This window comes from Muscardinus avellanarius, assembly GCF_963383645.1.
Source record: "Muscardinus avellanarius genome assembly, chromosome: 4".
Taxonomy (NCBI): Eukaryota; Metazoa; Chordata; class Mammalia; order Rodentia; family Gliridae; genus Muscardinus; species Muscardinus avellanarius.
In genome coordinates this window covers 145,428,439-145,453,108 of record NC_137789.1, presented here as the reverse complement: position 1 = coordinate 145,453,108, position 24,670 = coordinate 145,428,439, and the positions used below count along the sequence as shown (strand labels likewise).

At 47.1% G+C, this 24,670-nt stretch overlaps 1 protein-coding gene across 1 annotated transcript in view; it reads right to left on the bottom strand.

Moving 5' to 3' along the window:
- HABP2 (hyaluronan binding protein 2) overlaps positions 1-24,327 on the bottom strand; it is a gene marked incomplete at both ends in the record, with an annotated part of 35,915 nt that extends 11,588 nt beyond the window's left edge. The window contains 4 exons of the mRNA XM_080695408.1: positions 1,686-1,793; positions 3,467-3,577; positions 11,084-11,120; positions 24,259-24,327. Coding sequence (XP_080551534.1) covers positions 1,686-1,793; positions 3,467-3,577; positions 11,084-11,120; positions 24,259-24,327 — 325 coding nt within the window. The remainder of the gene's footprint in view (positions 1-1,685; positions 1,794-3,466; positions 3,578-11,083; positions 11,121-24,258) is intronic.
- Between the last annotated feature and the right edge of the window lie 343 nt (positions 24,328-24,670).

Below are 24,670 nucleotides of genomic sequence, written 5' to 3'. Positions count from 1 at the left end.
AATATGGCATGGTTACCCTGGACAATCATTGGTGGGAGAGGGAAGGGAAAACGGGGAGAGGGGGGAGAGGGCACCAAGTACAGTTAAAATGTATACCATTTATGTTCAATAAAAAAATTTAAAAAGTGGTTGCTAGACTGGACACAGGTGTTCTTTAGGGATAAAGTTGCCTGTAGTAATTCTATTTTTGATGCTTTATCCCAAGCCCTTGTGGTATGCCCAAAAAGGCTTACAAAAGACAGACACCAGGAGGATTGTAGAAGGAAAGAGAACAGGGCCAGGCGGCCGGCACCAGAGCTCATTTCTGCTCACTCTTCCTACCTGTGTGATCACAAATCTCTGGAGCCTGGGATTTCTTTCTCTAACTTGGCTCCACTGGTGTACCCTGAGATTCTTTCTGCTGTCCCATTTGAGGAAAATATTTCTCTGTTGTAGTTACTCTAAATACTCAAAGCCTTAGCTGGGTGTGCTTACAATTCTAGTACTTGGGAGTGTGAGATGGGAGGATTGCAGGTTTGAGGCTAGTGTCAGCAACTTAGAAATCCCGCAGAAGCTTAGTGGAACCCTATTTCAAACCAAAAATTAAAATAGGACTTGGAATGTAGCTCAGGGGTAGAAGGCCCCTGAAATCAATCCTCAGTACCATAATATGTAAGTACAATAAGTAAATAAATAAATAAATAAATAAATAAATAAATAAATGCAAAGTCTTGAGTTTGGAATGCATCTTTTTGTGTGCGTGTGGTACTAGGGATTGAACCCAGTGGCATTCTACCTCTGAGCTATACCCCAGCCCTATTTTTTTATACTTTATTTTGAAACAGGGTCTCACTAAATTACATAGGGCCTCACTAAGTAGCTGAGGCTGTCCTCAAACAGTGATCCTCCTGTCTCAACCTCCCAGATGACTGGGATTACAAGTGTGGACCACCATGCCCAGCGTGGGATGCATCCTGGCTAGCACCCAACTCTTGTTCACTCTTGGCCTCAATCTTTTCGTCTGTAGCATGGACAGACCAGTCCCATCTCAGTGTGGGATAAGAATGCAGAGAGATGCTGCCTGTCACCATGCCAAGGAACCTCTTGGGCTTGATACAACCTGTGCAGTTGACCTCCATTCTGTAGGATTGCTCAGCCTTTCTTACCTCCTAGGGCTGGAGGAGGAATGACTGGTTATTTAATGTTAAGAGAAGGGCAAATCTGAATGTTATGGCCAGGTATAAACTGTCCCCTGAAGAACTTATGTATTAATGTTCAGAGTTGATGTAATTGAGTCATGGGGTCTGCCATCTCATCAATGTGTGAATGGATTGATTTACTGGGCAGTAAGCTAGAAAGGTGGGGTGTGGGTGGAGAAGGTGGGTCCCTGAGCGTGGGCACTGTGAGTCCTTGGGCACTGTGCTTGTGTCTTTGAATCCCCTTGCTTGTTTGCTTGGTGTTCTTGCTGTATTTGTTTCTTCTTAGCTTTCTGGCCTCCATGATATGAAAGCAGAGCCCTTGCTCCTTTCTCTCAGTGCTTACCACTATCTTGTCCTGATACCCACACACCTCAGCCTCAGACAGACTAAACTAGAATCTCCATGAAAATTGAACAAATAAATCTTCCTTCCTTTAAATTATGTGGTCAGTCTTTTGGATTATAGCAGGGAGAATGTTGACCGAGATATTGAAGAAGAGTTACTCACCATTCTGACACCTGTTCCCAGAGAAGGGGGCTGGGCAGTTGCACGTGAAGTCGTGCCCGGTGATGACACACTCCCCGCCATGTTCGCAGGGGTTGGACTGACACGGGTCTAAGACACAAGGGCAGAAGTCAAGGTCAGGCATGGCAGCCAATGGGAAACCCCCACTTCTCATCTGATTCTGGCCTCTTATCCCAAATGAGAAAGCAACAACAGAGCCATTCAGATAAAAAATGTACATTGTCCTTAAAAGCCAGGAAAACTGCAACTGCACAACCAGAGAGAGGGATTCGGGTTAGTGAGCGGAGCAGCGAGGAGGAATTGTGACTGTGTCCCCTCGGCCTGCCTTTGGATGGGCCTTTCTCATTGAGAAACTCCCCATTTCCCTCACGAGTGTTTTTCTCCTCCCATCTCGCTGGGAGTGCCACGGGGTCTGTCTCTGATGCTGAAGGCATTTCACAAGCCCGAGACCTCCCCTACTTCCAGTGCCCAGGGGTGGAGGTCAGGAGTGGGGAAAGAAAACCCACCCCTAATGAAACACAGCCTTCTGAACATCAGGAGAGAAGACCAAAGGCAAGAGGGTGACAGAAGAATTGGCGGTGAGGAGGAAGTGACCCAGTGGCCTTCATCTTTCTTCAACTACTTGTTCAGTTAGATTTTGTCATATTTCATCTGTGCCTTTGGCTTTTCATGGCTGTCTGAATGGATCGTCCCTTGGGGAATTCTTTATCCTTCTGTTCACACACATTGTTCTTTGGTTCAGGAACTAGGATCCCTGGGCCTGGCTCTTGTTTTGATGGTCCCTTCTGATGTTCCCCTGATGCCCTGTATCTTGGCCCTGCCTTCCAGGCCACTTTGCACAGTTGTGCAGCTTTTATCCCAGCTGCTGAGGGCTTTCCGAGCCTTCTCCTGGTTTAGTCACATGGCTCTACTTGGACCCGGCTTCTTATTTTTCTTTCTGCCCCATTGCCTCGGTTAAGAAGCCACAAAACAAAAACAAGTGTGAGTAGAAGCATATGCATGTGAGTACACACACACACACACACACACACACACACACACACACACACACCAACTTCTGAAGAGTGAAAGAGAAAGACAGCAAGCATGGAACAGAAGGAAAGATTTAAAGCCAAATTGGGAATGCCACAGTCCAATGCTCAGTGCTAATTTGGATCCTTCTGCATAATTAGGACCTAACCTGAGATCAAAGCCACAGAAACCACTTTGAACATGCACCCACTATTCACAGCATCAGGAGGCATTAACTTTCCACAGAACCTTGGCCGAATCAGCTCCTCTTGGCCTTGCTAACTGTCATTGGAGGAGAGAGTAGATGCTTTTTTCCATCCTCCCGATATATAATTCTATGTGAAAGAGAACCCCATCTAGGGTGGATGTGGTGGCGCATGCCTGTAACCAGTACTTGGGAGGCTAAGACAGGAGGATCACAGGTTTGCAGCCAGCCTCCGCAACTTAGTGAGGCCCTCCACAATTTAGCTAGACCTTGTTTCAAAAATAAAAACAATAATAATAAAAGAGCTGGGAGTGTAGTTCAGAGATAGAATGCCTCTAAATTCAGTCCCCAATACTACCAAAAAAAAAAAAAAAAGGAGGAAGAAAGAAAAAAGAAGACCTCCATCTAAATAAATTCTTCAATGTCTGTTTTAGATGTGCTGGTCAGAGATGAGGAGAGAGGGGCCCTTGTATGTCCTCACACACAACTTCTTCTTAGGCATGCTATCTTCCTTCCAGGAGATTCCTGAAATGGATTTGGAACCTACCATCATCTGCGTAGTACCAGTCAGGATTCTCAGAGTAGGCCTGTGAAGTATTGATGTTCTCTTCCTGGTTGTAATACTCATAGCTGTAGTCATTGGAGTTTGGAGTCCAATCTGCAGGAGTATAGACAGGAGAGAAGAAATCCTAGTCACTAAACCTAAATAAGTTCACATTTGATTTAATTGAACACTTTTTCCCCAAAGAATTCAAAGTCCTTAAGGAATAATCACATGTCTTTCCAGTTCTTCATGCTCACAGGGATGGACAGGAGGGATCAGGCTTCATGTCTGTTCATTTAAGGGATGTTGTGATCCAGCAAGGCAATGCTGGTCTTTAGCAGAGTCAAAAGCACCTGATTCAAAATGAGGAGAAGATATCAGATCCTGGCTGTCCACTACCTGTGACCTGGGAGAAGCCCACAGTATTCTCAGTGACTGATTTCCTCATGTTTGAATAGCAGGAAGAGGACGGGACCCCGCAGGTCTCCAAGGTTCTACATTGGGTCCACTAGGGTCAGATAATGGGGCCCCTGAGTGCCTTCTTGGGTAGTTCTGTGAGTAGTATTTCTCAAGACATTATTAGTCATCTTAGCATCGTGAAGACCAAGGGTCTGCAAAGCTCAGGGCATGGCACCAGAAAGCACAGAGAAGAAGGGAGCTCTCACATTGCTCTCACATTGTAGAGGCCGGAAGCAGAGAGCAAATCAGGTGGAGGGGAAAGGAGAGATCTTATATAATCCCAAAGCCATAACCTCCCAGGAACCCCTCCTTAACAATCAAGACCTGCTTCCAACATTGCTACATTGCTTTTGTGAGGATTTGGGGGACATTTTAAGTCCAAATTATTACAGAAGGGGTATCCAACCACCCCCATTCAACATCCAGCCTGCTAATTAGGACTCACGGAAGTGAGAAGGTTCACAAGTCTTTCCTACCAAAAGAGAAGGCAGGGTATGGCCAGTCTTATAGACCTCATAGTAGACTAGACTTGGGGAAAAGCAGATGTGTGTAAGACAGGACTCAAGCTCATTGCTGTCTGGGGCCTTGAAAGATACTGGTACCTCGGTGGATCCTGGAGAGGAGTTGGGCATTTGAAGAAAGTTGGGTTAATTTTGTTCTTTTCAGTTGGCGAGGTAACAGAAAATTAGCAAGCTGAAGCTGGAAAGAAGTTGCCCAGAGATGCATATGGTAATAAGGCAGGAGCAAATGCTGGGAGCCCACTTGAAAGGGGCTCAGACAGAGGCAGCCAGGGTGTGGAGGATGGCACTCTACCTCTGCCTGATTATCAACCACATTATCTCACTCATCTTCCAGTCATTCTGTTAGAGTCTTTATCTCTCTGGCTTTTGAAAAATCAACTTTTGCACAATGGCTGTTTTATATTTGCCATTAAAATGGAACTATCTTCTTATTTCTTTTTTCTGAATACACCAACTCTGATTCCTTGGCAAAGTTTCACATCATTTATCTCGGCGTCAAGGCGAGACTCCACTCACTTGCTCATTATTTCTCCCGAGCTGCTTTCCCCACCTATGAAAATGTTCCCAGAGGAGACCACCTCTCCAGGGATACGGATCTAGGTTGAAGATAAGACCATTGTCTTCCTGGAGCAAATAAAGCTTCCTTCCATCCAGCACAATGATGCAGAAAAAGAGACAGAAAATGAGGGAGGTAAAAGGGTTTTCTGAGTTTGACATGAAAGATCTCAAACTGACATTTGGGTGAGACCCTGACAGGACTGCATCATTGATTTCTTTTTATTCTTTGGAGAATTTATTTTCATTTTCCCAGCAGGTGTTTACAGATAAGAGCCTCCAGTTTGCTCCAATAGCTTCTCCCATCAATCTCCAAGGCTAGGGGTCAGACTTGACCATTAGGAATCACTCCATTGGCCAGCTGTGGTGGCACAGGTCTGTAATGCCAGTAGTTGAAAGGCTGAAACAGGAGGATTTCTGGTTCAAGTCTACCTTCAGCACCTTAATGAGACTCTTAACAATGTAGTGAGAGCCTGCTTCAAAAGAAAAAAAAAGAAAAAGAAAAGAAAGAAAATGTTTAAAAGGGTAAAGGGTAGAGCTTAAAGGTAGAATACCATAGTTTAATCTCCAGTATAATGAATCAATCAATCACAAAGAATCACTCTCTTGGAGGACATGTGGAAATTATTTGAGAGATTCTTGTGCCCATGCAATGATGTGACTTTTTCTGGTGATGGGGGAATTAGGTGAAATGTGTTGAAAGATTTAGACTTAAATCCTGTTTCCAAGGTCTACTCTCCTCTCAGTGGAACTAAACAGGGAATAAAGCATGTAGCTCCCAACCATATTTCTGCTGAGCAAGATAGTAAGTGCCTCCTAATCACTAGAGCCCATTGTCCTTGGCTGAAGGGACTGAGCCTGCGGAGGCTCAGTGGCCCAGCTCAGCAGGGTAGAAGCCGTGTGTCTGGAGGGCTGAGAAGGATGGCGCCAAGGTCCTCACATGTGCCTGAGCTACAGCACGCTTTGGAGGACTTTACTGAAGCATCACTTGGGAGGGTCCTGCTACCTCCAAATGTAGAGCTTATTCTGTTTTCTGTTTTTTTTTCCATTACATTGGCATTTGATGCTACTGACTGGTTAAGAAACTTGTATTGTGCATCTACAATGGGCCAAGTATTATGCTGGAAGGCACGGAAGACCTGAGAAAGTTATGCAGTTACACAAATAAGAGTGAGAGTCAGCCTTGTCCTCAGAGGGAACTCTAGTCCAGGTGGGCTGGGGAAAGAAAGTCAGCCAAAGAAGGTGCTGGAGGTGGTGATGAGGTGAGGTGGGAGGTGGCCAGTAGAGGCCTGGGATTCTCACATTCCCCCCTGGAAGCCCCTGCATGACATGAGCAGATCTGAGGACCAAATGCCCGAATGTTCCACCCCTTCCCGCATCATACCCTTTTGCAATGTGACTTTGCAGCTCCTCCCACCAAGAGATGGAGTTAATTTCCCACTCCTGGAGTCTGGGCTGGCCTTAGAACTTGCCAGTAGCATTTGTGGTAGATGGTAATGTGCCTGCTCTGAGCCTGCCTTTAAGAAGTCTGTCCCTCCTCCTCTTCCTCCTCCTTCTCCTCCTACACTCCTTCACTTCCCCTCTCTCCTACCCCTCTTGCCTCTTCTCTTCCTCCTCCTCCTCTTTCTCTTCTTCTTTTCCTTCTTTCTCCAACGATCCTGAGGCCTCAGACACATGAGGAAACCCAGTCAAAGCCAACAAAAGGAAAGTCTCGCCAATCTATCATGTAGCTGCAGACACATGAGGAGGTCTAGCCTCTATCAGCTGAGCCAGGTCCAGATGAGAACTGCCCAACTGAGCCCAGTCTAAATTGATAACTCAGAGAATTAATATATAAGCACATGGTTATGATAGAAACAACTGAGCTTGGGGTAGAGTATTGTGCAGTAATAAAAATAAACACACAGGGTTTGAGTGATATCAGGTTGCTAGTAAAATAACAATTTGGGGTACAAGACCCTTCTTTGCCAGTACAATCAGCTTCAGAGTTAAGTTGGGTGACTAGATTTCAGATGGCACCTCCCTCTGGGGGTTAACCTGGTCTGTCTGATTTGTTTCTCCAAGTAGCTAATTGTTTATTTTATTCTGAGACAGGATCTCACTAATTTGTTGAGGATGGCCTTGAACTTGTGATCCTCCTGTCTCAGCCTCCCAAGTACTGGGGTTGCAGGCAATGTGCCCCCACACTCCACGATAGTTGGTTTCTTAAGAGCAGGGGCCACTTCTGTTCCTCTTTTTACTCCACAGTGCCCAGCACAGAGCCCTGACAGCACAGCTGTGGTGTCTGTTAGGCCGATTTTCCCTTTTGTGGCCAAGACTCCCTGCCTTCCGATTGGTCAGCATGCAGCTCTGCCCACAGAGACAGCACCTGCTTGAAGCAGATTGAAGGAATTTAGTGAAGAAACAATGTAAGGGTTGGGTCATAGGTATTCAGTGAAGAATATTCCTGATGCGCTCTGTAGGAACTTAGAAACTCGTCCAAATGCCTGCTTAAGTGGAGAGGAATTGATGCATGACATGGATTCTCTTTCTACTGGTAGATTGTAGAAAACGACTTCAAGTTCAAATTCAAATTGCATGTGACTTTCTCTGAGCTATACAGAAGGGGAGACCCTTGGAGAAGAAAGGGGAGACTGTCATATGCATTTTATGTTTGGTATATAAAGAAATCTTTGAGCCAGTCGTGGTGGTGCACGCCTGTAATCTCAGTACTTGGGAGGCTGAGGCAGGAAGTTTGCAGCTTCAGGGAGAGCCTCAGTAAGTAGTGAGGCTCTCAGCAAACTAGCAAGACCCTGTTTCACAAACAAAAAATAAAAAGGGCTGAGGGTATATCTCAGAGGAAGAATGTCTCTGGGTTAGATCACCTGTACCACAAAAGGAGAAAGAAAGAAAGAAAGAAAGAAAGAAAGAAAGAAAGAAAGAAAGAAAGAAAGAAAGAAAGAAAGAAAGGAAGGAAGGAAGGAAGAAGAAAGGGAGAAGAAAGGGAGAAAGAAAGAAAGACATCTTTGTGATAAACAGACTTTATCTTCTAGAAATTAACAGGAAGAATGGTGAGAGTGTGCCAAGTTCACCCAGATAATTCTAATAATAGGTTATGGAATCTTGAATATGTTCTATGTATCAGGACACTACCCTAAGTGCATGTGGTTACATACAATCTTATTTAACCTTCAAACAACCCTGTGGCATAGGTATCATTATTCCTGTTTTACATACAGATAAGGAAAACCCAAGGCAGAAGGATACATCCTCCTAGCCCAGGTCTACCTAATTCCAAGTCATGTTTCTCTTTTTCTGAGCCTAGAACCTCTTCCAGGCTTGTGTTTCAGAATTTCATGGATTTTAGCTTTCAGGAATTAACATGCATTGGGAAGTCTTTAGCCCATGCTCCAGGTTCCTGGACCAAGATCACCATGGTCCATACTCAGGGTCTCTTAGAAAAAGCTCAGAGCTCCTGAGATGAGGGCTTTGCAGCTGCTGCAGTTAAAGAGCTTGCCAGATGTGTGGAACGGAATAAAAATCTCTGGAATGCGATCCCCATTGGCATCATCCATCACCGTGGCACAGACGCTCCTCTGAGGGCCTCCCCTAAGCCCCAGCCCTGTCGGACTGCATTTGACGCTTCCAATCTGGCTGACGGGGCCAGCTCAGCAGAGTGCCTGGCTGGCAGGTGGTGGGACAGCTGATGGATGGGCTCGGCCCGAGTCGCCAGGCAGAGCCAAGCCAGCTTTGAAGAGGTATTTCCGCAGGCCTATTGGCGGCTGTGTCACCTGCTTTGGGGACCTGGGCAGAGCGAGCGCTGTTTGATGGCCAACTCCTCTGCTACCCATTGGGGAGCGTGGACTAGGCACCTCCTGCTCCAGTAAAGCCCTTACCATGCACCATTTCCAGCAAGACCAACCCAAGGAGCAGCTCGCCTGGGGGCATGAGCATCATATCTCCTGGCTGCGCTGGTGTCTTAAGCCAGCAGGAATCCAACAGAGTCCACCAAAACACAGCCCCTGTGTGCAGTTACATCAGATGCCTGGTAGTGATGCTCTGAAATCCCGACCTACTCTTTTCAGATATCCGGCCCTTGCACCCCATCCCTCTCCAGGCAGAGCTGACAGAGCACCTCAAAATGGACTCCAGCACCTGGGGCAGCCTTCTCCAGGGCCTTTCACTCACTCATCAAATGCTCACAAGCAAGCTGGGTGTGGTGCTTGTAATCCCAGTACTTGCGAGGCTGAGACAGGAGGACCACAGGTTCACGGCCAATCTCAGTTACTTAGTGAGACCCTCTGCAACTTAGTGAGATCCTATTTCAAAATAAAGAATAAAAAATAGGACTGGGGTTTATAGCCTGGAGGTAGAATGCCCCTGGGTTCAATTCTCAGTACTGCAAAAAAATTATATATATATACATATACATATACATATACATATACATATACATATACATATACATATATATATACATATATATACTCACAAGCTACTGGCAGAGTTTTGTAGATTGCAGTTCCTCAGGATGCTAACTCCTATGCTTAAATACCTCCAGGCACGGGGAACCCATTTGCTTCCAAGACTCCAACGCTCTGTTCAGATTGTGGGCAGTGGTGATGGTTAGGAAATTCTTCCTGTCTGCAGATCAAACCTGATCCGATAGCTTCCAACTGTGGAATTAAAGCCGTGGAACGTATGGACGTGTAGAACTAGCCCACTCCCTTCTCGGTGATTGTTTGGTAGGGCCTTGCCTTAGAGTTCTTCGAGTCGTTCACTGCACAATTCTAGGATGCCTAAACTCTCTGCAGATGTATTTTATGATTTTCTGGGTGTTGGCACTAAATGTCTTCAGGCATTTCTTGATTCCCACAAATTCACCTCATAGACTATGGCTGCTTTGTAGACACTTGAAGAGAAGAGGTCCCTTGAGTCTTCTGAGCTCCTGTCCCCTCCCTGGAGTCACCCACCCGGTAGCTTCTGCAGCTCCGTCTCTCTGATGCTCAGGCCAAGGAGCCCATCAGCTGTGCCTGAGCAATCTGTGCTCTGGGCTGGGAAAGGGCAGCCACACTTTGTGGCCTTCCTGGCTTCACGAGCAGGAGGCCCCGTGGCCACCAGCAGAGGCCAGCCTCAACACTCTTCATCGCTCTGGGGAAAGATGTGGAATCTCTCAAAAATCCACATGCTGCGCTTATATATTTTTCTATTCCATCCCCTCAGCCTATGAGGTGGGACAAAGACTTGATGTCACTGGCTCTGAGCTGCCACCAGTCTGTCTGCCCATCCAGACAGACACTGGAGCTGGGAGTATTGTGACCCAGCTGCAGTCGGTCTCCTGACCGCCATCCTTGCTCCACACAAATCCTCGATCCAACATTTAGATAGGAACACAGCCTCCAAGTGCTGCCTGCCTGGCTGCGGTCTTCAGTAGGTGACAGGCACCACCAGGTCCCTTCCAGTGAGGCTGTTGACCTTTAGACAGGTGGAGCCATGGGTGGGCTTTCCTGCCCTGGGACCCAGAGTCAGTGAGCATGAGTGGGTGGTGTGGTAGGAAGAAGCAGCCCCGCTCAGCCTAGCGTGGCTGTGACCCCATGTAGAGGAAGCAGAAGGGGTCAAGGGGAGAGGGCAAGTGGGTGGCACAGGATGGAAGTGCTGGTGGGGTGCCATTGCTAGGGATAAGTTGTCCTGGGGATGCCTGCAGGTGTGCTGGCTCCCCACGGAGGGTGGAGTGAGTGAGACTGGGGGACCTGCCTGTCTGGAGCTGGCCATGACCAAGCCCACCCTTGCTCCTCTTCAGCCTTTCCATCGCAGCTCAGCCACCAGTTAGCTGTGTGGCCAGGAGCAAGTGGCTTCCCCTCTGTGAGCCTCAGATTCCATTTCCCCCCTTGGGGTTCTGAGACTGGCCACCAGGAGTGTCCACAAGCAACCTGAAATTGTACCAGTGCTGTGTGCATGCAGTGTTTCCAAGAAAATTCTCCAAGGGGTCTGTGACGCCCCTCAGCTAGCTGAACACAAGGTCCCCCCAACATGTCTGGGACCACTTTCCCCCATCCCAGAGCCAGCCTGTGGTGGTGGAAAGCCCCAGGGTGATGGGCACACTCACCTGGGTCCAGGTCATCCAGGAAAGATGTCCAGGAGAACTGAAAAACAGAGCACAGCTAGATGGAGCCTGGGAGCTGTCCTGAGCTGTCCTCACCCAAGGAGGACCAGCCCCAGGGTGCAGGGGCACGGCGCGGGCGCAGCTGGCTGGGGCGGGTCCATGGAGTTTGCACCCTTGCTGCGCGTGGCAGGGATGCCCGTCCTCCTATCAAATTGCTGTTGCTGATGCACACCTGATGGAACCTGCTGCCCATCCTGAAGACCTTGCTCCATCTGAACGTGCATGCATGGCTGCCTGACATTCTTAAAAGAACTCTCTGAGGAAGCTTTCATGAGCCTTGTTCACAGAAGAGGAAATTTAGACATGGAGGTCACACAGCTGCGCTAGGATTAGGGTTTGCGTTCACAGATGAGTGATTTCCTTGAGTGACAACCCCTTGATTGTGCATAGACGAGTGCTTAAAACTCTCTTGAGATTGCCCGTTATTTTTAGAATAAAATGTGAGCACCTGCTGTGGCCAGCACACCTCCTCCCGCGCTCCTCCCTCCCAGTGCCCCTTACTAAGCTCTGGCACATCTGGCTGCAGAACCACGCTAGCCAAGTTCCTCCCACCTCAGCGTCCGTACACTGGCTCTTCCCACTGCCTGGAAGTCCTCTCCCAAGTCTTCCACTGGGTCTCAGTTCACATGCTAACATCTCTCAAAGGCTTTCCCCAAAAGCTCCCTCGGTAGGTCATCCTCCAACCCATTCTGTTACTGTTGTTTTTGTTGTTACTGCTCTGTTTATTCCCTTCCTGGTCCTTATTATAGCATGTAGTTTTGCTGGCGCTGAGGATTAAACCCAAGGGCATTCTACCTGCTAGCTACATGCTCAACCCTTTAAAATTTAAAAAACGAGGTCATGCTAAATTGCCGAGGGGCTCCCTAAGTTGTTGGGTCTGGCCTCAAACCTATAATCTTCCTGTCTCAGCCTCCCAAATACTGGAATTTCAGGCATGCATCTCCATGCCTGGCTTGTTAACTTTTTTTTTAATGTCAGAATTTATGCTACAGTGACAGAATAGTTGTGACAGAAGGAGCATAGACCAAAGAAATTCACTATCTGGCACTTTACGGATAAAGTTTGCTGACCTCTGGTTAGAAAATGAGAGTTTTATCTCTTGGCCTCTCTCCCTTTGGGTCTTGGCTGCCAGAAAGCGGAGATCCACCAATGTAACTCCCACTACCTTGATTCTAGGCAAAAATGAGTGTATTTGCTTTCTCTACCCCCAGCTGAAGTTTGGGTTTTCTGTTTTACTGTAGGCTTCCCACAACATTGGGGGAAAGTAGAAAGGTAATAAACTAGAGAAAGGTAAAAAAGAAAGAGGCATCCATCCTGATATGCTGTACTGGGAACACAACATCAACAAACAGTATTCTGGACAAAAAATGCACATCTGGAATTTACAGGTGAGGAACACGGCAGGTCCCAACTATGAGACCCAAAGTGTGGGGCATCTGTGCAATGCCTGGCCCTGACTCCCCAAAAATGACCAAAGCATACAGACGGAAAAGATGGAGGACTGTCCTTTATTAAAAGATGCGACAGCTAAATGCAGTGTGTGATTTTTTTTATTGGCCCTGGGGGGACAAAAGGTATAAAGGGCATTATTGAGACACCTGGGAAATTTAATATAGGATTTGTTTGATAGTGTTATTGTATCATGGTTGGAGTGTGTGTGTGTGTGTGTGTGTGTGTGTGTGTGTGTAACTAGGAGTTGAACCCAGGGCTTTCTACCTTTGCGCTACACCCCCAGTGCTTTAATTAATTAATTAATTTTTATTTTGAAACAGGATATCACTAGTTTTCTGAGTGTTTCACTATTGCTGAGAATGGTCTCCAATCTGCAATCCTCCTATCTCAGCCTCCCAAATACTGGGATTGCAGGCATGTGCCACCATGCCCAAAAATGTTGAATTTATTTTTATATTTATTTATTTATTTATTTATTTATTTATTTTGGCGGTACTGGGGTTCCTGGAAGCCCTTCTATCTCTGGGCTACACTCCCAGACCTATTTTACATTTTTTATTTGGAAACAGGGTCTCTTAAGCCAGCGAGGCTGGCTCCGATCCAGCGTGATCCTCCTGTCTCGGCCTCCCAAGCGCGGGGATTACAAGCGTGCGCCACCACGCCTGGCTAACATACTTATTCTTAAGAGGCGCATGCTGAAGTCTTTAGGATGATGTCTGCTCTCTATTTGCAAACGATTCAGTAAACAAAGAAAAGAAAACACCCAAAGCACACATAGCAGAACGAGTGAGAACCAACGTGGGACAAAATGTTAACTGTTGGTCTGTCTGTGAGGGTAAGGGAGATTCATTGAATAAGTCTTTCCATTTTTCTGTAGGTTTGGAAAAATCACAAGATAAAAATTGAGGGAGGAGACAGGAATGCCAAAAAAATAAAAATAATAATAATAAAGAAAAAAGGCAGGCAGGCAGGCTGGCAGGGCAGGCCACTTGTTATCTGAGACTATCTCTGTCCCTGTTTCTGCAGGGAATGAGACACGGACAGTGTTTGTCCAGGGGCTGGCTTGAGAGCCGGAAGCCTGGCCAAGGGCAAGAGAGCGAGTGTCCAGGTCTCAGGGGTTTCTGGAACCGAGGAGCGTGTACAGGGCACGTCTGGCATTGACACTCTGAGCGTGAGAGGAGGGGACCAGTGTTACCCCTCCTCCTACCTCGCCCTCGATGCAGCCAGCCCTGTCCCTGGTCCCTTCACCCTGCCCTCCAACTGCCGAGATTAGACATGAATCTAAAAGTATTTGAGCTGAGGAGGGCGTGGCGTGCCTGGCTACTACAATCCCTGAGATGTGGGTGGGACAGGAAGGAGGACTTTGACGGATATCCCTTTTTGGGGTCCCACAGAATCTGCACATGGTGGGAGCCGCATGGAGCTCTGGATGGAGCCTGAGGGACACTGGGTGCCATGCTACTCACAGCCAGCAGGTGGCAGGCGTGCCCTTCCCAAATGTCCCTTCAGCCCTGCAGGCTCTAGAGCCTAAAGCTGCTGCTGCAGGGTCCTGCAGCGAGCTGAAGCCAGTCTCTGGCTTCGTGACCCACCCTGTCAGCCCACAGACGGTGGCAGTCCAGCTCCAGGATGCGTATCAGGTATCATATGGGAAAATCCAGGCTCTGGGGCCACACAGCTGAACCCCAAAACTGACCCCACCGTGACACAGATGTGGAGGATGGACAGACGAGGTACCGGGCTCCCTTCATACTATCGCTTCCTTCAATTTTCCAAACACAGGGCAACAGTAGAAGAGCTCAATCCTGGGCCTTGCAGCTCCAAAGAGAAAGTTTAACAGAGGAGAAGGAGGAGATAGCTAAGGAGAAGAGGAGGGAGACGGGCATCAGTTCACACTTAAGAGCTGGCAGCCGAGCGTGGTGGCACACATCTGTAATCCCAGCACTTGGGAAGTTGAGAGAGGGAGATCGCAGGTTAAAGGCAACTTAGCCAGGCCCCAGCAACTTGTAAGGCCTTTTTTAAAAATAAATAAAATAGGGCTTGGGGTATAACCCAGAGGTAGAATGCACCTGGGTTTCATCCCCAGTAGCGCGCACACACACACACACCCAGACACACAGCCAGGGACTTTGCTACACGAGTTCAATGCATTTCGTCATCTCAATCACGTCACACGGTACTTGATAACTTAATCACTGTAATTATGTCCACTTGAGAGGTGAGAAGACTGAGACTAAGGTTTGCAGAGATTAGGTAGCCCCAAATCACTTGGGTAGCAACCGCTGGATCTAGGACATAACAGTCGTCCTACACCCCAGGCCTCGCTCCTTGTCACCCTGCTCTGAGGGACTAGGGGACCCGGAAGGCATGCACCCTGAGGAGGGGACAGAGGAGAGGAGACAGAAGGGCTCCTATCCCTGAAAGGGGAGGACGCCAAGTTAGGTCCTCATATCAGGGCTCCTATTCTGTGTGTGTGTGTGTGTGTGTGTGTGTGTGTGTGTGTGTGTGTGTGGTATTGGGGGTGGAACCCAGGGGCATTCTATCTTCAAGCTACACCCCTAGCCCTATTTTTTAATCTTTATTTTGAAACAGCTTCTCACTGAGTTGCAAAGGGCCTCACTAAGTAGCTGAGGCTGTCCACGAACCGTGATCCTCCTGTCTCAGCCTACTAAATGCTGGGATTACAAGCGTGCTCCACCACACCTGGCTTAGTGCTCCTATTCTTGGAATGCTTTTTAAAAGGTCTGTCCAGACAAGCTCAACCTGTCAGGCCATGGAGAGGGCCACTGGGCCCCGGTGACAGCTGGGAAAGCACCTAGGTGAGCCTCGGCCAGTCCACTGTGGCAAGCACATCAACACTCTGCACCTGATCCCGAGGCGGGTGAGCCGCCGCCCACGTCTCCAGCCACCTCCGTTCCCAGCTCCAGCGAGGTGGAGGCAGCACATGGTTCCAATTGACCAGCTCTAGCAGATGGTAGGACACAGCTGCTTCTCATACATGGGAAGTGAGTACTTTACACATAGAAAGAGCTCTCTAGAGCCAACCACTGGTCTTTCCACCCACCCTCGGGCCTTCCCTGTGAAGCCACAGCTGAGGACTTTCACCTTCCAGAGGTCAGGGGCAGCCCCTTGCAATGTTCATCTTCCCAGCCATCAGGAGCTTGTCTCAAGGTCTGGTGTCTTCGAGGAACACGATGGTTAGTGAGAAAAGCAAGGTGGGGGAGACAGGGTGGGGTGGGGTGGGGAGGATCCTCTGTCTTTGAACCTCAAATGTACAGTGCAGTTTCCTTGGGGGTGGGGAAATGCTGAGGTCTAATCGGTTTGCCCTATCTATAGTCAAGTGATTATTTTTATTTTTATTTTTATTTTTATTTTTATTTTTTGGTGGTACTGGGGATGGAACCCAGAGGACTTCTACTTCCTAGCTACACTCCCAGACCTATTTTATAATTTATTTGGAAACAAGGTCTCTTAAGCCAGCTGAGGCTGGCTTCGAACCTGCGCGATCCTCCTGTCTCTGCCTCCCAAGCGCAGGGATTACAAGCGTGCGCCACTATGCCCGGCCTAAGTGATTATTTTAACTCAACTTCTTCCTCTGCCTTCTGGAATTTCAAACCCTCTGAAAAACAAACAAAAAAGACTAAGCTGAAAGTGTGAGTTGATGTGTCCCAGGAATGACATGTATCTGATGGAAAATGTTCTCAGATAATTGGGGGCAGTGGAGGCGGAGGGGGCTGATCTGGGCAGATGTCACCGACCACCTGGGGAAGACTGTGCCACTCCTGAGGGCTTCCAGGCAGGAGAGGACGCTGCACCACGTCCCAGTGGGGCTGTGGCTGCTGGGCTGGACGGCGGACAGGGAGGAGCAGTTCCACAGGGCCGCCCCTTGCTGCTGAGCCAGGACTCAAGGCCGGAGCCAATGGCCGAGGAGGCAGAGGATAGCGGCTGCCAGAGTCAGGTCACCGGGCCAAGTGCCACCTGCACTAACCCCTCTGCTCTGCTTCTGCTGCAAACATTAGCTATGACATGAGCGGTTGCCAAAACACTCCATCCTTTTAAAAGTTAAATTATAAGCCAGGTGTGGTGGAGCACGCCTGTAATCTCAGGACTTGGGAGGCTGAGACAGGAGGACTGCAGGTTCTCAGCAGAGTCCAGCCTCAGCAACTTAGAGAGGCCCTCATCACCTTGGTGAGACCCTGTTTCAAAATAAAATATAAAATGGGCTGGTGGTGTAGCTCGGAAGTAGAAGGCCCCTGGGTTCAATCCCCAGTACCACCACCACCACCATAAAAAGTAAACAAATAAAATAATAATTAAATAGATGTTATAGTGAAATATTAGTAACATATTATTTGTCATTTTAACCATTTGTAAATGTAACATACAGTGACACTAATTACTTTCACAATGCTATAGAACCATCTATAACACCACTCTCTGTAGGTTAATGTTTTTCATTATCCCCAACTAGCCTGTACCCATAGGACAATAACTCCTCCTTCATCCTCTCTTCCCCTTACAACCCTTGATAACTTCTATTCTCCTTTCTGTCTCTGAATTTGAGTATTCTAGGTACTTCACATAAGAGGTATCCTGTAATATTTGTCCTTCTGTGTCTAGCTTTATTTCATTATGCTTAATGTTTTCAAAGTCCATGTTATAGCATATATAAAACTTTCCTTTTGATGGCTGAATAGTATGCTATTGTGTATCATTTATCTATCTATATATCCATCCACCTACCTATTTATCTATATACGTTTTGTTTATGCATCCATCTGTTGATGGACACTTGGGTTGTTCACACGTTTGGGCTACCGCAAATAATGCTGCTACGAACATTGGTGTATTTGTTCAAGTCCCTGCTTTCAATTCTTTTGAGTGTTTACTCTATGTAGAATTGCTGGATCATATAGTAATTCTATGTCTAACTTTTTAAGAACAGTTATGCTGTTTTCAGCAGCAGCAGATGTGCCACTTTATATTTCCGCCAAAATGAATGAGAATTCCAATTTCTCCACATCCTCTCCAACACTTGTTATTTTCCATTTTAGAAAAAATATACAGCCACATATTACCTGTTGTAGCTGTATCAGTGATAAACGTAAGAACTTCCTTGCCCGATCTGATGTTATTTGGAAGCAGTTGGCTGCTCGGGAGAAGTATAGAATTTGAAACAGATGGGGCTCTCAGTGAGAAATATCTCTGTAAATAGGTTATCCCAGCGATGTGGGTCAAACAGACTTGGGTTACAAAAGAGGATAGGGAGTCAGATCCAGGACAGACCCCAGAGAAGAACAAACACTCACTCTAAACACTTACATTTACAGCTAATTGATTTCCTTCAAGGATGCCAAAACAATTCAGTGAGATAAAGAATAGTTTTTTAACATATATTTCTGGGACAACTCTATAGTTACAGGCAAAGAATGATTTTTGATGCCTACCTCACACCATATAAAAAAATAACCCCAAAGGGATCAAATACATACCTGTAAGACTAAAATTCTAAAACATAATAGCTGTAATTTTAATTTCTTTTAATCTTAGAAGAAAAGGTAGGAATAAATCTTTATGACCTTTTATTCAATATTTTTTAGATAGGACACCAGAGGTAGGGGCAGCAGCAAAAATAAATAGGACTTCACTAAGATTACAAACATTTATGCATCAAAAGGTACTATCAAAAGGGTAAAGACAGCTCATAGGATGGGAGAAAGTATTAGCAATTTGTATATTGGACAGAGATTTGTATTTAGAACATGTAAAGTTCTCCTACAGCTCAATAAAAAGGCAAGTAACTCATTTAAAAAAAAAAAAGGAAAAACAAACCCTTGTTTCCAGATGTGACAATGCACCAGGGAGCCCCTTGAAAAGGCCAGTAGACAGACAAAACCAAGGAGCAGGCCAAGTTAAGGCCCAAGCCATGGGCACCAGCCCCCACGTTAACTTTCCTGGCCAGGTGTCCTTGGCAAACAGCCCAGGGCTGCGGCAAAGTGTGTGCCCAGCTGTTGGGAAGCAACTCTACCATGAAAGCTGTCTTCCTCTCTGTGATTTCCACTCTGTGCTCAGTGACCCACTGGTGGTACCAGACTTGATTTAGGTGGTTCCTGGGCAGGGCAAAAAATGGCATGGAAACAGAGCATGTGAGGATCCTTCCCTTCGAAAGCTCACTGTCTACACCCTGATTCCACCCGGGGGAGACTGTGTGTGGCACTCATACTGCTCCATCCTGCATCTCTTGCGGGTCTCCCCACTCCGAAGAAGCTGGCTTCGGGCTCCAGGCTCTGGGCTGACCACAGCATCCAGCTAGAATTCAGTGACATCTCTTGGCTTTCTTTGATTCTCTACTTAATAGTAGAAACAAGGTCCTTATATAAGTGTAGATAGAGAGGAGGTGATTTTCTGTTTAAAAAAAATTCTAAGAAACTAGGTTGGGCCACTGCTAAGTTTCCAAAGATAAGTTCCTTCACGACTAAAGTTTTGTAAACACTGTAATAATTGGTTGGTTATAATTATTATTATTATTTTTTTTGTGGTACTGGGGATGGAATCCAGGGTCTTTCTACCTCCGGGCTACACTCCCAGACCTATTTTTATATTTTATTAGAAACAGAGTCTCACTAAGTTGCTGAGAGCCTCCCTCAGTAGCTGAGGCTGTCTTCAAACCGGATCCTCCTATCTTGATCCTCCTGTCTCAGCCTCCCAAGCACTGGGATTACAAGTGTGCGCCACCACTCCCGGCTCTAATTGGTTGGTTATCTGGCAAGATTTGAGCTTTCAAGAGTCAGGAGGTAGAATTTCAGGGGCTAGGAGGGGGCCTCCAGAGAGGACCAACTTGATCTCCTGCTGGGAGCTGGAATTGGAGGCCACTGCCCAGACAGGCAGCATTGCTTCCACAGGGAACAGTCCCATTGTCTCTAGACAATTTGTACCACGGTGGTTGCCCACGGAAGCCTGCAGGGAGCAGATGGGTTTGTAATCCAGCTCTATAACCCACCAGGGTGCCATCTTGGACAGCGCTATAGCTTAGTTTCTTGTCTGTAAAACAAGAGTGATACTAGTCCCTTTCTCATAGGCTTGACGGAAAGCTTAAGATAATGAAAAACATACAATATCTGGCATGGGGGTAACAAAGACTTCATAAATGGTTGCTGCTGTTATTATTGCTGTTGTTAGCTGTTACTGTTTGGATATTTATTTATTTGCAAATTACTGAGCGCACTCTGAGGGAGGGGTGCGCTGAGGCTGCTCACTCAGCGCTGGATTTTCCTGGAACTTGTTTGTCTGGTCACAGGCACATCAGATCAGCCCCCTCCCCCGCCACTTTCCCTGGGATCTTTGCCAAGCCCTAAGCCAGGAAACCTTGTTATATTAATTATGAAGAAAACGCATGTTTTATTTAAAATCCCGGCTGCCGAATATTCTACTGTGCTGTTTCTCTGTGGCAGCAAAATTGCATTTGCATTGTAGGAAACCCTAATGAATTTAGAATATAAATATATCTGTGCCTATATACACGTGTGATTTCCTGCAACCTAATTTCCCTAAATACCAGTGTATGCTGCCAAAGCTAATGAGTTGAACTGGTGCTAAGGATCGGTTAAAAAAAAAAAAAAAAAACTATGAGAAGGTGTAGTGAAATTCAGCCCCTCCCTCCCTTTTCTGGAGGACTCTGTGTGGATTATAGCAAGAGGGAGGGGACATCTCTCCTGCGTCTCCTAGGCCTGCAAGAGACTGATGTTTTGGGCATTGAAGCTTTGCAGAGGTGGCTGATATCAGCCCACCAAAGACTGCATTTGGTCCTGGGGCCCATGCAGATTTAATCTCTTGAATCAAATCAAATGCTGACACTGGTTGCTTCTGGACCCAAACTGGCTCCCATATTTTCATATCCACAGTTTCTGAGCAGTAACCAGACAAGCACATTCATATTCTCTGTCTCTTTCTTCTCTTTCTCTCTTCTTCTCTTTCTCTCTTCTTCTCTTTCTCTCCTCTCTCCTCTCTCCTCTCTCCTCTCTCCTCTCTCCTCTCTCCTCTCTCCTCTCTCCTCTCTCCTCTCTCCTCTCTCCTCTCTCCTCTCTCCTCTCTCCTCTCTCCTCTCTCCTCTCTCCTCTCTCTCTCTCTCTCTCTCTCTCTCTCTCTCTCTCTCTCTCTCTCCCCCTCCCTCCCTCTCTCTCTTTCCATGGTGGAACCAACCATCCATCCAGACATTGCACACTGCACACTGGTTGAGCGGGAAGTGGGAAGGATGTCAAGCCTGGTGGGAGCCTGTGGCCTGGAGACTCGCACTCTTTCTGGTAACAGAACTCTTCCTACTCCCCTTCACCATGCCCTGCAAGAATATGAGCCGGGTGTTACTGGAATATCTGATTTTCAAAAACACTTGGAGATCTGCCGGGCGTGGTGGCACACACTTTTAATCCCAGCATTTGGGAGGCTGAGACCGGAGGATTGCAGTTCATGGATAGCCTGAGCTACTTAGTGAGGCCCTCTGTGGCTTAGTAAGACCCTGTTTCAAAATAAAGAATAAAAAAAGGGCAGGAGGTGTAGCTCGGTGGTAGAAATGTCACTGGGTTCCATCCCCAGACTCCCCCCCGCAAAAAAAAAGAATGGAAAAGAAAAAGAAAAAGAAAAAACACTTGGAGATCTATATCTTTATGTAAAATGTTCTCATTTTAAAATCACTGCCCGGCAACTAAAAGAAAACTAAAATACTCTCTAGGCTGACCTTCTACCTGCCAAATAAAACAGCCTGTGAGGAGAACTGCCAATTTGCAACCTCTGGTTTAGATAGTCCTTTTTGTAGCTCTATACCTGGGAAGATTCTAGAGTTCTAGGGTTTAAAAAGTCCAGAAATACAAGGAAGCAAATGGTTTAACTTTAAGTCCCTTTTGTCAAGGGCAGGAGAAGCCGTTGTTTCTGCCCCTATCTGGGGCTGGGCCCACAAGCACTGTCCCCTGGTTTCTGACCCTGAGAGAGGTCAAATTCCATTGCACCCCAGCAGGAAGAGATTTCTAACACAGTCCCCATCTTTCTTAATATTGGATAGGCCTCCTGTGATGAATGAGTAAGACTGACCTGCTTACTAGTCCTGGCTGGCAAGTTAGTTTAGCATCTCTGGGCTTGTTTCTAATCTGGAGAGCAGGGCTAACAACACACAGCTGGGTTGGGGGTAGGTGCTAAATGCTGAGAGGGGTGGAAACAGCCATCCAGACCAGAAGAGGAAAGTCTATGAAGGATGCCCTGGAGTTCACAGCAAGGATATTTGACCTATATCTCTTTGACTAGCAGACATTGAAATAAAAATCCAAGTTCAAGATGATCCCAAAGAGAAGTCAGCACAATGCTCACCCGGTGTGAGCTGAATTCACAGGAGAGTGCTCGGCATTCTTGCCAATGGACAGCCACCACAGACCTGTGACTGCCTTTCTGTAGAATTTCAGAGGCATGTGGGATCTGTTACACTCCACCCAGCAAGCTGATGCCTGATCTAAGAGCCTCCCCTGCTTCCAGGAAGGACTGTGCCCTGACACCATGTCGACCCAAGAGAATGCATGCCCAGCCAGGCCAGAAGCTTAGTTCTGCTGCTTCCCAATGACGTGACATGAGCTGGGGCCAATTTTATCCAGCTCCCTTTCTGTCAAGTGAGACTGATGACAGGTACTGCAATGTAGGACTCTTCTGGAGATTAGCCCATCTGCAAAAAGCTCGGGGCCTAGCATCAGGACCTGTTCCGTGGTAACAGTTGGTTACGATTTTTAGCTACATGGGTGGGGGAGGCCACCCAGCCCATCTGGCTTTGTGGCTTTTGTCCCCCCGTGAAGCCCCAGACTCTCCAAAGCATCCGAGTGACTTGGCCACTCTCCCCCGGATGCCCGTGTGCGGGCATCCGCCTTCCCCGGCCACCTGTCTGGCACACATCTGAGCAAGAAAACATTCCAAAGCCCCGACTCCTCTCTTTGGAATTGACTAAGCTCATTGCCTGAAGGCTATTTCTCATATTTTCTCTTTTATCCATTATTGACTTATAATTTCATCGCTAACCCTAAAAATTCACTGGGGCTTGCAAAAAAATAAAAAAGGGGATTTTTCAGGACCATTATCCTTTTGTAAACTTCAAACAGACTGCGTCAACCCTTCTCCTCGCTTGCAAACTTTAGGCTTAATTCCTTCCGACTGGTACTTTCTCTGGGCCTCTGGGCTGCCTTTCTTTAGACCTGTGGGGTTTCGGCTATGTGTTGGGCCTAGACATCCCACAAGCTATCAAACGGTGCTTGATAACAATCAGGAATTGCAGCCACCTCACATACACAAGTCATAATTTGAAAAGCAAACCCTTCCTGAAGCCAGCCACTTGGCAGCCCAATGTGTGGCTAAGAGAGGTGTCTGAGAAGAGTCTATCTAGAGGGGAGGCAAAGCTGTTGTCTTAAAAACATGCTAATGAGAAAACCTGTAATCTGATCTGTTTCCTTCAGAACACACTCTTTGGAATGTAATGGGAAATCAAATGCAAAGGTACTTAATAAGATACAGAGGTTCCAAGTGCTATATCAGTTCTTATCCCCTCCCCACGCTCTCCCAGCCTCTCCCCCAACAAAGGGGAGCATTCTCTGGTTTTTATAGGGAAGCTGTGTTCATTCTGGGAATTTTAAGTAAAAAGAGCTAACATTTATTGAAAGCCACATGTATGACCTCATTTCATTGTGACCTTCCCCAAATCTGTGAGAGATTAACACTTGGTTTGCAAGCAAGAACACCGAGGCTGGGAGAGATTGTGTTACCGGCCCCACATTCCACAACTACAGCGTGGCCAAGCTGAGATTCGAGGGCTCCAAGGGCCACAACTCCTGCCTCTGCCCGCATCTAGCAGACAACTCCCAGGAGGCCCTCTTTCTGTCTCAGGCCCACTCCCCCTGGCCCACAGAGATCCGGCTGGCCTGTGGACCACAGTGACACATCAAAGGTGCCAACATCTCCACCACTTATCTCTTCTCAGAGGTCTGCAGTCCCCTACTCAAGGCTCTCTGACAGCACTTCCCAGTCCAGCTTGGCTGCCTACAACCTCCCAGGGGCCCCTGATCACCCTCTCTGCCCCATCCACTGTGGTCATGGAAAAAAATGAGAAAAAGCACTAACCATAAAGTTTCTCCCCAGATCTAATCCATCTGGGCAGATCTTTGCCAGGATCATTTGCATCCAGTAGGATCCCCTTTAAAGCCAGAGTGCGTGTGTGGGGGGGTGTCTCATCCTATGTCAGTTCCAAATGGATGGAAACTGGGTGTGTGTGTTAGCACCAGCCCATAAGCATATTTTTCTGGGAGAGAGTTTGTAGCTCTCAATAATTTCTCAAAAGGGTCTCTGAGATCTGTGCCAGATCCCAACTGACACCTTAGTGGATTTTCTTGCCCTGGTCTCATTTGTGGGAAGGCATTCTTAGAGGCTCTGCTCCAAAGTGGGCTCAACAGACGCAGGCCACCCTGGAATTATCTGCTCAGCCACAGCTAGCACTACAGGCCTGCGTGAGCTCTTATACCCAGGACACATTCCACTTGGCATTGCCAGCCTTTCCCAACTAAAGTTCCTCCTCACTCCCGACACAGCTGGCTTCATCTTCCCAATAACCTCAGGGTCTCTCTCAACTACAGATATTTGCAAAGAACACTTACCCCAAAGGCTGACTCTCCCACCAGAACAATTAACAGCAGAATGTGGAGATCAGACATCCTGGCAAACATTGGTACAGTTTAAGGCCTCTGGGTTAGCTCTCCAGGCAAATTATTTTGTTGTCTATGCCTTCAGGAAAATGTCAGTCTCCAAGGATTCAGGAACAAATGAAGAGGATGCAAATTATTAACTAGGTATCAAATACTGTTTAATGTTTTGCAAGCCAACTATCTTGATTAAACAAATGGAAACCTGGGGGCTGGGCTGAGTCATGGAATGGTATCTGGGAAGAAAGCTCCCCCCAAAAGTGGCTGAGATAAAGAGCCCCCTATCCCCTGGGTGTACATGGGATCTACTGAATGTTCTGTGCAGAGGGCTTAAAGGTGTATCTTGCATCTCAGTCACAGCATGGAT